General features: G+C 34.7%; 1 protein-coding gene across 4 annotated transcripts; it reads left to right on the top strand.

The window, feature by feature from the left end:
* Positions 1-1,177: 1,177 nt before the first annotated feature.
* Positions 1,178-13,190, top strand: LOC111274496 (putative disease resistance protein At1g63350). Of its 4 annotated transcripts, none has more exons than XM_089755747.1 (3): positions 1,178-1,695; positions 2,467-4,721; positions 12,407-12,547. In XM_089755747.1, exons 1-3 carry the CDS (start codon positions 1,294-1,296, stop codon positions 12,417-12,419), a joined length of 2,670 nt encoding a protein of 889 aa, XP_089611873.1. In that variant the 5' UTR covers positions 1,178-1,293; the 3' UTR covers positions 12,420-12,547. The 4 variants fall into 4 exon arrangements, with proteins under 4 accessions (XP_089611873.1, XP_089611871.1, XP_089611872.1 ...); XM_089755745.1 differs by lacking the exon at positions 12,407-12,547 and adding an exon at positions 5,402-5,566; XM_089755746.1 differs by lacking the exon at positions 12,407-12,547 and adding an exon at positions 4,840-5,133.
* Positions 13,191-15,884: the final 2,694 nt, after the last annotated feature.

The raw sequence follows: 15,884 nt of genomic DNA, 5'->3' as shown, positions 1-15,884 counted from the left end.
CCTGGTGATTACGTATACGACCATAAATTACAATCCAATGAAACATAAATAATACATATGATATAATTATAAAATTTAAGAAGAAATCAATAAATAAATTAAATAAATCAATAAATTATTATAAACACAAAGTTGGATTTTAATTTGGTATCAAAATCTTTTGTTTGCCCTTAAATTAAGGTTTCATCGGCATATATTAAAAAAATCAAATAATCACCGAACCATTGAGACATAAAATTTTTCAAGTCATCCTTGTGGGTCAATGGATGTAGTAAATATATAAACACAAAGTTGAAAGAAATCCATTATATGCTAGCAAGGTCCGGCCGTGGGGAGAAAGGAAAGAAAAAAAAAAAAAAAAAGATAAAAAATTTTTAAATAAAAATAGATTTTTTTTCAAAATTTAATAAATTTTTTAATTTTTATAATTTAAAATAAATATATCTTAATTTTTTATTTTTAATAAGTTTACTGTCAATTTTTTGTAGTAAAAATACTTTTAAATTGGATTATTATAAAAATTTTAAGTTAATTAATTCATATTTGACATATTTCATTATGTGATAATAAGTGACACCGCTCAATTGAAAAAAAAATGGATCGAAAAGCCAAAACATTACGAGTTTAAAAATTTGTAGACCAGCAAAAAAATTTTTATTATTTGAAAATCAATATGCTATTTGGCTGAAAGTTAAATAGACAAAAATACTAACTAAGAATGTAATAGTAGAGAAAATATACTAAGAAGAAAACAATGCCTCAACTACAGAGATTCCTATTAAAGTGTTTCATTTAAAAGGTGGAAAGTTTGATGGAAATTATAAAAACAAATATTTCATTTCGCCATCAAACGACTAAGCGGAATAATTGATGAAGAAATTTTCTTAAGATATTGTTTTCGTCTTAGTCTTAGTCTTTTTATACTGGCCTTTGGATAAAAGACGAGAAAGTTGGTCACCATGCGGGAAAAGTCGTCACTGTTTGTCTTTTTCCTGGAACTTGCCGCGGCATTTCATGGGAAGCATCTTTAATCTTAAGTGGAGGGGAAGGAGGGATTAGGAAACCGCGTTTCGCATTTCTTACTGTCTTTGTGTTGCTCTTTCCTTGCGCCTTTTTGTCTTGAGTCGTGTTCGACTCGATCCTTTATTTAATTTTAGAAGAAATTTCCCCATGCCTCCACGCGATGCTCTGTTGCTTGCAATTAATGGTCTTTCACTCCTCAGCTTCTTAATTTGTTTGCTCTACTTTTTATGCTTACAATTACAACGCGTGCTTGGGGTCCAAAACGACTCAATGGATTGCCTGAGCTTGCTGGAGATCGCCACTGGCTTGTGCTTTTGCATTTGCGGGCATATTGCCGATATCTACTATCTTGAAGATAATCTTCGACGACTTCGGCGTGAGAGGGACTCACTCCAAAGTCGCAGAAATAGCATATGCCAAGTGGTGGAAAGCGCTATTGAGCGAGAACCACGAATGATACCTGGGGAAGAAGTGCAAGAATGGCTGACAAGTGCAGAACAATTGCTGATTGTATTGAATGTAGTTGTTGGAGAAGGCGATAGAGCACTCCAAAAGACAGCTTTGGGATATCGCTGGTACTTTAACTTCGTATCCAACTACAAGGTTGGAAAGCGAATAGTTCAGCAGTCGAAATCTGCCGCTGATATGATTGAGCGCGGTCGCCGATTAGAGGTGAGTGTTAAATTGTTGTCATGTCGTATCAAATAAATATTTAATTTTTTGTAATAATATATTTAATTTAAATTCATCTATTTATTATTAATTAATTTTAAATTAAATATCTAATATAACATTAGAGGTAGATTTCTTTTCTTGTTCTTTTTTAATTTGTCACCCAAGGTTTTTTAATATTTCTGGATCGTATTAAAATGATGTTATCATATATATATATATAATAAATATATAATTTTTTTATAATTTTATATTTAAGTTAGTTAGATTTTTTTGTTTATTGTCAATTGGTTAATTTGATATTTAAGTTAGTTAGATTTCTTTATTGATTGTCAATTTTCATCTACACACAATTAATATTTATTAAAATGATATTATTTTATATTAATAAATATTTAATTTTTTATAATCTACTTTTAATTGATTTTAGGTTTAATATTTAATGTAGTATTATGTCAAATTTTCTTTTTATTGTCTTTCATCTATGGTTTAGTTATCCTTTTCACTTATTATCAATTGATTAATTTTATATTCAAGTTAGTTTAGATCTTTCAATTATTGTTAATTGATTTTAAATTAAATATTTAATATAATATCAAAAATATTTTTTTTCTATTGATCTTTTCAAATTTGTTATATTATAAGCTTTTTCTATTTCTATTTACAGATGGTGTGATCATATTAAATCATATCTAATTAATATTTAATTTTTTATAATTTTATATTTAATATTCAAATTAAGTCATTCAATTTAATATCAATTGATTTTAGCATGGCCATTTAACAACGAGGATGCCACGTATGCGGCTTCTCATGCCTAAGCTGCTTGTGGAAAACACAGTTGGCCTAGACTCGACCGTGAGAAGGGTATGGAGATGCATTGAGGATGAAAATACTCGAGTTATCAGGTTATGCGGCATTGGCGGTGTTGGAAAATCGACTCTCTTGAAGAAGGTTAGCAATGAATTCCATAACCAAAACCATGATTTCGATTTTGTCATCTGGGTCAAGGTGTATAGACAAGAAGACTATATAGAGCAAGTTCAAGAGGCCATTCGGAAGAAGTTAGATATTTCTGATGGCATATGGAATGAGTGTTCAGGCGAGGAGGAGAAGGCAGCTCAGATATATAGAGTCTTGAAAACTAAAAAGTTTGTTCTGCTATTGGATGATGTATGGGAGCGGTTCGACCTTTTAAGACTGGGCATCCACCTTCAGAGTGATCATTGGAATCGGTCCAAAGTAATATTTACAACCCGTTCGGTGGAGTTGTGCAACGCAATGGGAGCTCAAGAGACAATTGAAGTGGAGTGTTTGCCACCGGATCAAGCCTTGTTATTATTTAGGATGACAGTAGGTGAAAATATCCTGAATAACGATCCAGAGCTTTCAAAATTGGCAGAAATTATAGCCACAAGATGTGGAGGGTTGCCACTTGCTCTCCTCACTGTGGGTCGAGCCATGGCTAGTCGGAGGAATCCCGCTGAGTGGCGCCACGCAGCTGAGCTGTTACAGAGCAACCCATCGGAGATTGAAGGCATGGCGGCTCATGTTTTTCCTCTTCTCAAGTTTAGCTACGATAGCTTGAACAATGCCACCGCTCAAAATTGTTTTAAATATGGTTCCATATTTCCAAAGGATTATAACATCAGAATAGATGAGCTTATTGACCTGTGGATGGGAGAAGGCCTTTTAGATGGATCAAATCCACGCGATCAGGCAGAATATATAGTTGGGACTTTAAAGCTTGCATATTTGCTGGAAAGTGATGAATCTAAACAATGTGTTCGTATGCATGACATAGTCCATGACATGGCCATGTGGTTAGCCCGAGATCAAGGCAAAAACAGGAACAAGGTTTTGGTGGCAAAAAGTGGAACCGTTACATATCAGGAACTCACAAAATGGGAAGGGGCGAATTGGATCTCCTTGTGGGGTAGTAGTAGCAGAGTGAACATAGATTATTCACCATCTTGCAATCACCTATCATCTTTGCTCTTTAGAGATACACTGCTGAAATCATTCCCCAGTGGATTCTTTAACTCTATGCCGGCTTTGAAAGTGTTGGATTTATCAGGTAATCAAGGCTTAGTTGAGATACCTGACATTGGAAATGTGAAAACGTTGCAGCATCTTAATCTGTCATTAACAAGCATAGCAGAGTTGCCTGCTGGCCTTGTGAAGTTAACTAACCTCAGGTGTTTGCTATTAGATTATACCGCAAATCTTAAAAGGTTTCCCAAGGAGGTGATCTCCAGTCTTTTACTTTTGCAAGTCTATAGTAAAATAAATGGAGTCCTTGAGTACTTTGACCCTGTTGAAGTTCCAGCTGATGCTGAAGTTGCATTCTTGGATGCCTTGGAGTGCTTGAATCACATCAATAAAATATGTATCACAATATTTGCTGCCTCTTCTGTGGACAAAATTCTGGAGTCCTACATTTTACGGAGTTGCATTAGAAAGTTAACAATCATGGACTGTAAGGGTTTGATTTCATTATGTTTTACACAAGAATTTGGTAATCTAGAGAGGCTTGCGATTTCTGGTTGTTATTCACTCAAAGAGATTATGTTATCAGAATGGTGTAAACTCGGCAACCTTCGTGAGGTGTACGTAGGAGTTTGCCCTCTCTTATTAAACCTCAACTTCCTCGCTTATGCTAAAAACCTTGAGACTCTTACCATAATTGATTGTGAGTTGCTGGCGGTAGTTACCAGCGAGATAATAGCATTCCCCGCACTGAAAACTATTTCTTTGACTCGTCTCCGAAATTTGAGTAGCATCTGTCCATCACCCAGATGCTTTCCTTCTCTGTCAGAGATTGAAGTATCTCAGTGCTCGTTGTTGATGAAGCTTCCATTTGATTTAGATACTGCAAATTTATTGCAGAAAATTAGAGGAGAAACAGAATGGTGGAATGGCTTGATTTGGGATGATGAAGCCATTTGGGATGCTTGTCGCTCGAAATTTGTATCCACCTCATCCGGACCCCTGCAGAAAAAGAAAGATCAGGCATCCACTAGCAGGTAAATCATATATCGTATTATTATTGAAGTATCTGCCTTTTGAGAAATGAATCTTTGAATCTCGCTAGCGAGGGATAATGGCCACCTGAAATGAATAGTTTGTGTGTTACTTTTGTAGGTCAACTATTTGATGATTTAGAAGCTAGTTGCAAATATGTTGAAGCATTGGGGCCATGGACCATCTTAAAATGAGGAATTTGGATTGCTAGAGAGAAAAAGAAATATTTGGTTTACTTGTGCTGGTCATATTTTAATGTATTTTTATATCCATATTTGTTTTGTGGAAAAAATGTGTCCAGAGTTAATTGGTGTATGTGGCTTGCAATTTTATGTTTGTTTGTGTTTGTGAAACTTGAGAGTTAAATTTTGCTGCTTTGATTAAATGAAGTCGGATGTTTTGCTTGGGCTCTTATGTATTATTTTGTAAGTATCATTTTTGTAGATATTGGCTTTGTGTTAGAGGTTTACAGTTTCAGATAAGGATTCATACCAAAAAAAGAAATCCATGTTCTTTCCACCATTATTCATTTGATTGTTGAATCACCCTGGAAATTAACATGACCAATTTTCTTTTATCCCCTGCTTCAAATGTCAAATCCCTAACAAATATCTCAGCTTTTAGTAGTGTTAGAACATGATTCGCTACTGATTATAAAAAATCAATCATCTATCCTTTCCAGGACTGGGACCGCTTCTTGATCTTGATTACAGTTTTCAGGGGAGTTCATTAGTCTCCTGGCCTTTCAAAGCTCCACTGTGCCTCGGGCCATTAACTTAGCCCACAAGCTTGCCAAGTCTATCGATATCTGTTGGCCCTTTTCCGTCCACTGCATTTTTTTCCAACCAGCTGCCTGACTTTTGGTAGTTTTGCTGTTTTACTTAAATGAACGATCAATTCAGGAAAAAAAAAAAGGGGTTCTATAAAACTAAGCAATGATTACTGATTCAATGAATTTTGTAAGATTCCTTGAAAATTCTTCTACAGGGAACTTTTTTTTTTCTTTTGCAAAGTTGGATGAGTTTTGTTTTTTCATACCAAGATGAATTAAATTCTTTACTCCAAAAAAAAGAAAAAACAGCTTTGGTAGATAAGCATTGTCATTGACATAGTTGATGTGACTTGAAATACCTTATTTAGAAAAAAAAAAAAATCTCATTTGAGAATAAAGATTTTAAATTATTTTGATGTGAAATTTTTGAATGTAAAACGTATCTTTACATATCATTTTTAAAAGGACCATTTCCCTTAATAGTATTTATTACAAAACTCGTATGCTTACACCATAAATCATCCCTTTGTTGATTAACACTACATCATGCTTCACTCACTCTCTCTCTCTCTCTCTCTCATTTCTGATAAATTCAATGATAGTGATCTTTGTCATTGCATTTACCAACAGACTTGTTTGACATTTATGGCCTTTAACTATCGCCGGTCCTCTTACAAATTTAGAGCTGTTGATGAGTAAAAAGTGTAGTGATAACAATGACAGGCTAGACTTCTAATTATGCCTTCTCATCTCTATTCTCACTTCCTTTTCTTGACTTAAAATTGTTAAAATGACCCAGGACCCAGCCACACGTTATTCGTGCTTTAGCAGGCACTAATTGAGATCAAATGTCAAACAAGTTGCTTCAACAAGTATTTCCAATATGAAGATAATGCCTTAAATTGATCCTTCAATCTAACTTGATAAATTTAAGCCTTATACGTATAAACCATAAATGTGGAGATTTTAAACTCTCAGATGCATCTCATGCTACTAGCAAAGCATGGCTCCCTGCCCATAGTTTTGCGTTTTGTTTGCCCAGTTGCCACTCTAAATCATTCCCAATCTCAAATGATTTTCGCTTCCGTCGATCAACTTATACATTGCCCTTTTAAAGAGGCCCACATCTTGTAAACGCCTTTTCACTTTTTTCTTTAGCTTTCTCTTCCCTTCTCAAACTTAATTTTAAACTGTTCTATTTAAAGGAAAATGACATCACCTTATCCTGTTTGCCTGAACAAATTGGTACGGAGCATCAAAATTGCAGTTACAATGATCCTGGCACACCGGAAAAAGAAAAAAAAAAAAAAAAAAACCAACGGCCCAAGTGTTTCATTTGTAGTCAAACAGCCTGCGAAAAAAGCAAGCAACCCACTTGAACCCATTTACAGCTCTAGATAGCAACCTGACTGAACATGACCGGAGTATTCATCTGCCACTTCCATTCTTATCCATGTGTAATTTCTCAAATTTAACACGTAACAGTGTGGGGCTCGACGAAGCTCAGTGAACCAATCACCAACAATTTGTCTCATTATTACGGTAATTTTCCATTTTGAGAATGAATCTTGAGTAATAACTTTATTAGTAAATAATGTCTACTCGGATAAATTGACGGCTAAAGTATTCTAGATTGTGGAGATTTATGTATCCATGGCACGTGTATTAGATACTAGTATGTGTTTCTTTTTTCTTTTTTATATTTTTATGAGATACTAGCCTATGTTTTGTGAACAAAAAGCGAAGGTGGAGCCAATTATCTTGAAGTGCCAGAATCATGTGTAGTTAGTAAATTTTTAGGTCATGGAAGCTAGACCTCCATAAGAACTTTGTCTTTACTTTTCCCATGAACCTTTCTGCAATCATGCTTTTTTAGTGCCTGTGACTTACATGGAACCGAGTTAATTGTTATGCAAATCGAAAAGCTTGGACCTTCATTTGGCACTGTCTGGATTTGGGAGTGGAAACAAAAGGGTCAGTCTACTAACAAACAATCTACATTTTTGCCTTTCATATGATCTGATCACAGGTTTTAGGGACTGATGCTGGAGGCACAAAAGAGATAGTCGAGCACAATGTTAGGGGGCTTTTTCACCCTATGGGGGCATCCTGGGACCCGAGTTCTAGCTGAAAATCTCCGGTTTTTGCTAAAAAACCCGGCTGCAAGAAAGCAAATGGGGATGGAAGGAAGAAAAAGGTAGAAAAAGAGTATCTAAAGCGGCACATGTTCTAGAGATTTGTAGAGGTTGTCTCCAGGTGTATGAGTAGCAAATAGCATATGGTATTGGACACTCTCATTCTTTAATTGGTTTTTGAATACGAAACATTGGCGAACATTGGAATTTCCATCACCCTGCGCGAGTGATTCGTCAAAATTCTTATCGCTTCAGTTACTAGTACATAGCTTTTTTTTTCCCTTGCCAGAGTTTCAAGTACATAAGCCCAAAGAAACTAATAATACCACATCGGCCCGATCCTCAGGCCTGTTGATTAGGTATGTGAGCATAAATTACAATCCAATGAAACATCATTAATACATGTGATATTATTATAAAATTTAAGAAGAAATCAATAAATAAATTAAATAAATCAACAAAATATTATAAACACAAAGTTGGATTTAAATTTGGTATCAAAATCTTATTTTTACCATTAAATTAAGGTTTCATAAGCACATATTAAAAAATTTAAATAATCATCGTACTATTTAAATTTAAAACCTTGCAAATCATTTTTGTTGAACAATGAATGTAGTAAAAATATAAACACAAAGTTGAAAGAAATCCATTATATGCTGGCCAGATTCGGTCAGAGAGAGAAAAAGAAAGAGAAGAGAAAATAGATAAAAAAATTTTAAAGTTTATGAATTTTATAATTTAAAATAAATATATAGTATTTTTTTTTGTTTTTTGTTTTGTTTTTATAAAAGCACTTTTAAATTGGATTGTTTTGAAATTTTCAAATTAATCAATACATACTTTGACATATTTCCTTATGTGATAATAAGTGACACTTAACTGTTCAATTGATAGAAATACAAATCAAAAGATCAAAACATTATGAGTTTACAAATTTGTAGACCAACAAATAAATTTTGATTATTTGAAGACCAATATAATATTTGGGTGAAAGTTAATAAACAAAAATACTAATTAAGAATGTAATAGTAGGGAAAATATACTAAGAAGAAAACAATGCCTCAACTACAGAGATTCCTATTAAAGTGTTTCATTTAAAAGGTGGAAAATTTGATGGAAATTATAAAAATAAATGTTTCATTTCGCCCATCAAACGACTAAGTGGAATAATTGATGAAAAAAATTTCTTAAGATATTGTTTTCGTCTTAGTCTTAGTCTTTTTATACTGGTCTTTGGATAAAAGACGAGAAAGTTGGTCACCAAGCGAGAAAAGTTGTCATTGTTTTTCTTTTTCCTGAAACTTGCCGCGGCATTTCAAGGGAAGCATCTTTAATCTTTAGTGGAGGGGAAGGAGGGATTAGGAAACCGTGTTTCGCATTTCTTACTGTCTTGGTGAGGCTCTTTCCTTGTGCCCTTTTGGATATCAAAATATTCTGTTTGCCATTAAATTAAGGTAGGTTTCAATCGAAGGCATATTAAAAATTATTTAATGTTTCATTCGTACACATATTAAATATTTTAAATAATCACCTTATTATTGACTTGGACTTATGCGTCCTTGTGGATCAATGGATGTAAACATATCAACAATTAAGAGAATGTTAAATTACAAGTTTAGTCATTTAATTTTAAGTAATTTTTTATTTTGATCATTCAATTATAAAAAGTTATGATTTAATCATTAAAGTTTATGATTTTTTTTGTCATTGGATTGTTATTATTAATTAATTTTAAATCAAATGTCTAATATAACATTAGAGTTCGATTTCTGTTCTTGTTCTTTTTTAATTTGTCACCCAAGGTTTTTTCATATCACTGAAATTTTATTAAACAATGTTATCACATATTTAATAAATATATAATTTTTTATATTTTTATATTTAAGTTTGTTAGATTTTTTTTATTATTATCAATTGATTAATTGGTATTTAAGTTAGTTAGATTTTTTTTATTTATTGTCAATCTTCGTCTACACATAATTAATATCTATTAAAGTGATATTATTTCATATTTAATAAATATATTTAATTTTTTATAATTTTATATATACTTTTAATTGATCTTACGTTTGATACTTAGTATAGTATCATGTCAAAAATATTTTTTATTGTCTTCCATCTCTGGTTTAGTTGTTCCTTTTACTTACTATCAATTGATTAATATTATATTCAAATTAGTTTAGATCTTTCAATTATTGTTAATTAATTTTTAATTAAATATTTAATATGACATGAAAAATAATTTTTTTCTATTGATTTTTTCAAATTTGTTATATTATATGCTTTTTCTATTTCTATTTACAGACGGCGTGATCATATTAAATCATATCTAATTAATATTTAATTTTTTATAATTTTATATTTAATATTCAAATTAAGTCATTCAATTTCCTATCAATTGATTTTAGGAAGGCCATTTAACAACGAGGATGCCACGTATGCGGCTTCTCATGCCTAAGCTGCTTGTGGAAAACACAGTTGGCCTAGACTCGACCGTGAAAAGGGTATGGAGATGCATTGAGGATGAAAATACTCGAGTTAGCAGGTTATGCGGCATTGGCGGTGTTGGAAAATCGACTCTCTTGAAGAAGGTTAGCAATGAATTCCATAACCAAAACCATGATTTCGATTTTGTCATCTGGGTCAAGGTGTATAGACAAGAAGACTATATAGAGCAAGTTCAAGAGGCCATTCGGAAGAAATTAGATATTTCTGATAGCATATGGAATGAGTGTTCAAGCGAGGAGGAGAAGGGAGCTCAGATATCTAGAGTCTTGAAAACTAAAAAGTTTGTTCTGCTGTTGGATGATGTAGGGGAGCGATTCGACCTTTTAAGACTGGGCATCCACCTTCAGAGTGATCATTGGAATCGGTCCAAAGTAATATATACAACCCGTTCGGTGGAGTTGTGCAACGCAATGGGAGCTCAAGAGACAATTGAAGTGGAGTGTTTGCCACCGGATCAAGCCTTGTTATTATTTAGGATGACAGTAGGTGAAAATATCCTGAATAACGATCCAGAGCTTTCAGAATTGGCAGAAATTATAGCCACAAGGTGTGGAGGACTGCCACTTGCTCTCCTCACTGTGGGTCGAGCCATGGCTAGTCGGAGGAATCCCGCTGAGTGGCGCCACGCAGCTGAGCTGTTACAGAGCAACCCATCGGAGATTGAAGGCATTGCGGCTCATGTTTTTCCTCTTCTGAAGTTTAGCTACGATAGCTTGAACAATGCCACCGCTCAAAATTGTTTTAAATATTGTTCCATATTTCCAAAGGATTATAACATCAGAATAGATGAGCTTATTGACCTGTGGATGGGAGAAGGCTTTTTAGATGGATCAAATCCACGCGATCAGGCAGAATACATAGTTGGGACTTTAAAGCTTGCATATTTGCTGGAAAGTGATGAATCTAAACAATGTGTTCGTATGCATGACATAGTCCATGACATGGCCATGTGGTTAGCCCGAGATCAAGGCAAAAACAGGAGCAAGGTTTTGGTGGCAAAAAGTGGAACCGTTACATATCAGGAACTCACAAAATGTGAAGGGGCGAATTGGATCTCCTTGTGGGGTTGTAGGAGGAGAGTGAACATAGATTACTCACCATCTTGCAATCACCTCTCATCTTTGCTCTTTAGAGATACACTGCTGAAATCGTTTCCCAGTGGATTCTTTAACTCTATGCCGGCTTTGAAAGTGTTGGATTTATCTGGTAATCAAGGCTTAGTTGAAATACGTGACATTGGAAATGTGAAAACGTTGCAGCATCTTAATCTGTCATTAACAAGCATAGCAAAGTTGACTGCTGGCCTTGTGAATTTAACTAACCTCAGGTGTTTGCTATTAGATTATACTGCAAATCTTAAAAGGATTCCAAAGGAGGTGATCTCCAGTCTTTTACTTTTGCAAGTCTATAGTAAAATAAATGGAGTCAGTGAGTACTATGACCGTGTTGAAGTTCCAGCTGATGCTGAAGTTGCATTCTTAGAGGCATTGGAGTGCTTGAATCACATAAATAAAATATGCATCACAATATTTGCTGCCCCTTCTGTCGACAAAATTCTGGAGTCCTACATTTTACGGAGTTGCATTAGAAAGTTAACAATCATGGACTGTAACGGTTTGATTTCATTATGTTTTACACAAGAATTTGGTAATCTAGAGAGGCTTGCGATTTCTGGTTGTTATTCACTCAAAGAGATTATGCTATCAGAATGGTGTAAACTCGGCAACCTTCGTGAGGTGTACGTAGGAGTTTGCCTCCTCTTACTAAACCTCAACTTCCTTGCTTATGCTAAAAACCTTGAGACTCTTACCATTATTGATTGTGAGTTGCTGGCGGAAGTTACCAGTGAGATAATAGCATTCCCCGCACTGAAAACTATTTCTTTGACTCGTCTCCGAAATCTGAGTAGCATCTGTCCATCTCCCGGATGCTATCCTTCTCTGTCAGAGATTGAAGTATCTCAGTGCTCGTTGCTGATGAAGCTTCCATTTGATTTAGAAACTGCAAATTTATTACAGAAAATTAGAGGAGAAACAGAATGGTGGAATGGCTTGATTTGGGATGATGAAGCCATTTGGGATGCTTGTCGCTCCAAGTTTGTGTCCACCTCATCCGGACCCCTGCAGAAAAAGAAAGATCAGTCATCCACTAGCAGGTAAATTATATATCGTTTTATTATTGAAGTATCTGCCTTTTGAGAAATGAATCTTTGAATCTTGCCAGCGAGGGATAATGGCCACCCGAAATGAATAGTTTGTTACTTTTGTAGGTCAACCATTTGATGATTTAGAAGCTGTTTGCAAATATGTTGAAGCATTGGGGCCATGGACCATCTGAAAATGAGGAATTTGGATTGCTAGAGAGAAAAAGAAATGCTTGGTTTACTTGTGCCAGTCATATTTTAATGTATTTTTATATCCATGTTTGTTTTGTGGAAAAAATGTGTCCAGAGTTAAATTGGTGTATGTGGCTTGCAATTTTATGTTTGTTTGTGTTTGTGAAACTTAGTGTTACACGTTGCTGCTTTGGTTAAATGAAGTTGGATGTTTTACTTGAGCTCTTATTTATTATTTTGGAAGTATCATTTTTGTAGATATTGGCTTTGTGTTAGGGGTTTACAGTTCCAGATGAAGATTCATGCCAAAAAAAGAAATCCATGTTCTTTCCACCATTATTCATTTGATTGTTGAATCGCCCTGGAAATTAAGATGACCAATTTTTTTTTATCCCCTGATTCATATGTCAAATCCCTAACAAATATCTCAGCTTTTAGTAGTGTTGGAACATGATTCGCTACTGATTATAAAAAATCAATCATCTATCCTTTCCAGGACTGGGATCGCTTCTTGATCTTGATTACAGTTTTCAGGGGAGTTCATTAGTCTCCTGGCCTTTCAAAGCTCAACTGTGCCTCGGGCTATTAACTTAGCCCACAAGCTTGCCAAGTCTTTCGACATCGGCTGGCCCTTTTCCTTCCCCTGCATTTTTTTCCAGCCTGCTGCCTGACTTTTTGGTAGTTTTGCTCTTTTACTTTCAAGGAATGATCAATTCAGAAAAAAAAAAAAAAAAAATGGGGTTCTATAAAACTAACCAGTGATTACTGATTCAATGAATTTTTTAAGATTCGTTGAAAATTCTTCTACAGGAACTTTTTTTTTTTCTTTTACAAAGTTGGATGAGTTTTGTTTTTCTATAGCAAGATGAATTAAATTCTTTACTCCAAAAAAAAAAAAAATAGTTGCTGTGACTTGAAATACCTTATTTAGGAAAAAAAAAATCTCATTTGAGAATAAAGATTTTAAATTATTTTGATGCGAAAATCTTGGATGTGTAACATATCCTTGCATATCATTTTTAAAAGAACCATTTCTCCTAATAGTATATATTAACTTGAATGCTCACACCATTAATCATCCCTTTGTTGATTAACACTATATCATGCTTCACTCACTCTCTCTCTCTCTCTCATTTCTGATAAATTCAATGATAATGATCTTTGTCATTGCATTTACCAACAGACTTGTTTGACATTTATGGCCTTTAACTATCGCCGGTCCTCTTACAAACTTAGAGCTGTTGATGAGTAAAAAGTGTAGTGATAACAATGACAGGCTAGACTTCTAACTATGCCTTCTCATCTCTATTCTCACTTCCTTTTCTTGACTTAAAATTGTTAAAATGTCCAGGAAGCCAGCCACACGTTATTCGTGCTTTGGCAGGCACTAATTGAGATCGAATGTTAAACAAGTTGCTTTAATAAGTATTTCCAATATGAAGATAATGCCTTAAATTAATCCTCCAATCTAACTTCATAAATTTAGGCCTTATACGTATAAATCATAAATGTGGAGACTTTAAACTCTCAGATGTATCTCATGCTACTTGCAAAGCATGGCTCCCTGCCCATAGTTCTGCTTTTTGTTTGCCCAGTTGCCACTCTAATCATCCCAATCACTAATGATTTTCGCTGCCATCGATCAACTTATACATTGGCCTTTTAAAAAGGCCCACATCTTGTAAACGTCTTTTCAGTTTTTTCTTTAGCTTTCTCTTTCCTTCTCAAACTTAATTTAAAACTGTTCTATTTAAAGGAAAATGACATCACCTTATCCTGTTTGCCTTGACAAATTGGTACAGAGCATCAAAATTGCATTTACAATGAACCTGGCACACCGGAAAAAGTTAAAAAAACAAAGGCCCACCAAGTGTTTCATACGTACATTAAAGTCAAACAGCCTGCTAAAAAATCAAGCAACCCACTTAAACCCATTTACAGCTCTAGATGGCAACCTGACTGAACATGACCCGAGTATTCATCTGCCACTTCCATTCTTGTCCGTGTGTAATTTCTCAAATTTAACACGTAACAGTGTGGGGCTCGACGAAGCTCAGTGAACCAATCACCAACAATTTGTCTCCATTATTACGGAAAATTTCCATTTTGAAGTGCCAGAATCATGTGCAGTTAGTAAATTTTTAGGTCATGGAAGCTAGACCTCCATAAGAACTGTCTTTACTTTTCCCATGTACCTTTCTGCAATCATGCTTTTTTAGTGCCTATGACTTACATGGAACCAAGTTAATTGTGATGCAAATCGAAAAGCTTGGACCTTCATTTGGCACTGTCTGGATTTGGGAGTGGAAACAAAAGGGTTCTACCAACAAGCTACATTTTTGCCTTCCATATGATCTGATCACAGGTTTTAGGGACTGATGCTGGAGGCACAAAAGAGAGTTGAGCACAATGTGACGTGGCTTTTTCACCCTATGGGGCATCCTGGGACAGTTCTAGCTGAAAATCTCCGGTTTGTGCTAAAAAATCCGGCTGCAAGAAAGCAAATGGGGATGGAAGGAAGAAAAAAGGTAGAAAAAGAGTCTAAAGCGGCCTATGTACAAGAGATTTGTAGAGGTTCTCACTAGCATCTAGTATTGGACACTCTCATTCTTTAGTTAAACAATGGGCTATTGATTTAGAAGCTGTTTGCAAATATTTTGAAGCATTGGAGCCATGGACCATCTGAAAAAGAGGAATTTGGATTGCTAGAAAGAAAAAGAAATGTTTGGTTTGCTTGTGCTGGTCATATTTTAATGTATTATTATATTCATATTTGTTTTGTGGAAAAGATGTGTCCAGAGTTAATTGGTGTATGTGGCTTGCAATTTTATGTTTGTGAAACTTGAGGGTTAAATGTTGCTGCTTTGATTAAATGAAGTTGGATGTTTTGCTTGAGCTCTTATTTATTATTTTGAAAGTATCATTTTTGTAGGTATTGACTTTGTGCTAGAAGTTTACAGTTCCAGATGAAGATTCATACCAAAAAAAAGAAATCCATGTTCTTTCCACCATTATTCATTTGATTGTTGAATCACCCTGGAAATTAAGATGACCAATTTTCTTTTATCCCCTGCGTCATGTGCCAAATCCCAAATAAATACTCAGCTTTTAGTAGTGTTGGAACATGATTCGCTACCGATCATAAACAATCAATCATCTATCCGTGCCAGGACTGCGACCGCTTCTTGATCTTGATGAGTGTATTCAGGGGCCTCCTGGCCTTTCCAAGCTCAACTGTTCCCTGGGCTTTTGACTAAGCCCACAAGCCTGCCAAGTCTATGTCTATCGATATCGGTTGGCCCTTTTCCTTTGCATTTTTTTCCAACCTGCCGCCTGACTTTTTGATAGTTTGCTGTTTTACTTTCAATGAATGATCAATTCAGGAAAAAAAAAAAAACACACACACACACAC

The sequence above is a fragment of the Durio zibethinus genome, chromosome 26, assembly GCF_047325235.1.
Source record: "Durio zibethinus cultivar Kanyao isolate XHJ-2024 chromosome 26, ASM4732523v1, whole genome shotgun sequence".
Classification (NCBI taxonomy): Eukaryota; Viridiplantae; Streptophyta; class Magnoliopsida; order Malvales; family Malvaceae; genus Durio; species Durio zibethinus.
Note: the sequence above shows the minus strand (reverse complement) of the source record. Positions and strands in the feature narration are given on the sequence as shown.

Coding starts and splice junctions, on each gene's coding strand:
- LOC111274496 (XM_089755745.1), top strand. CDS start 1,294: ATGGATTGCCTGAGCTTGCTGGAGATCGCCACTGGCTTGTGCTTTTGC. Junction 1,696..2,466: donor AGCGCGGTCGCCGATTAGAG/GTGAGTGTTAAA, acceptor AATTGATTTTAG/CATGGCCATTTAACAACGAG.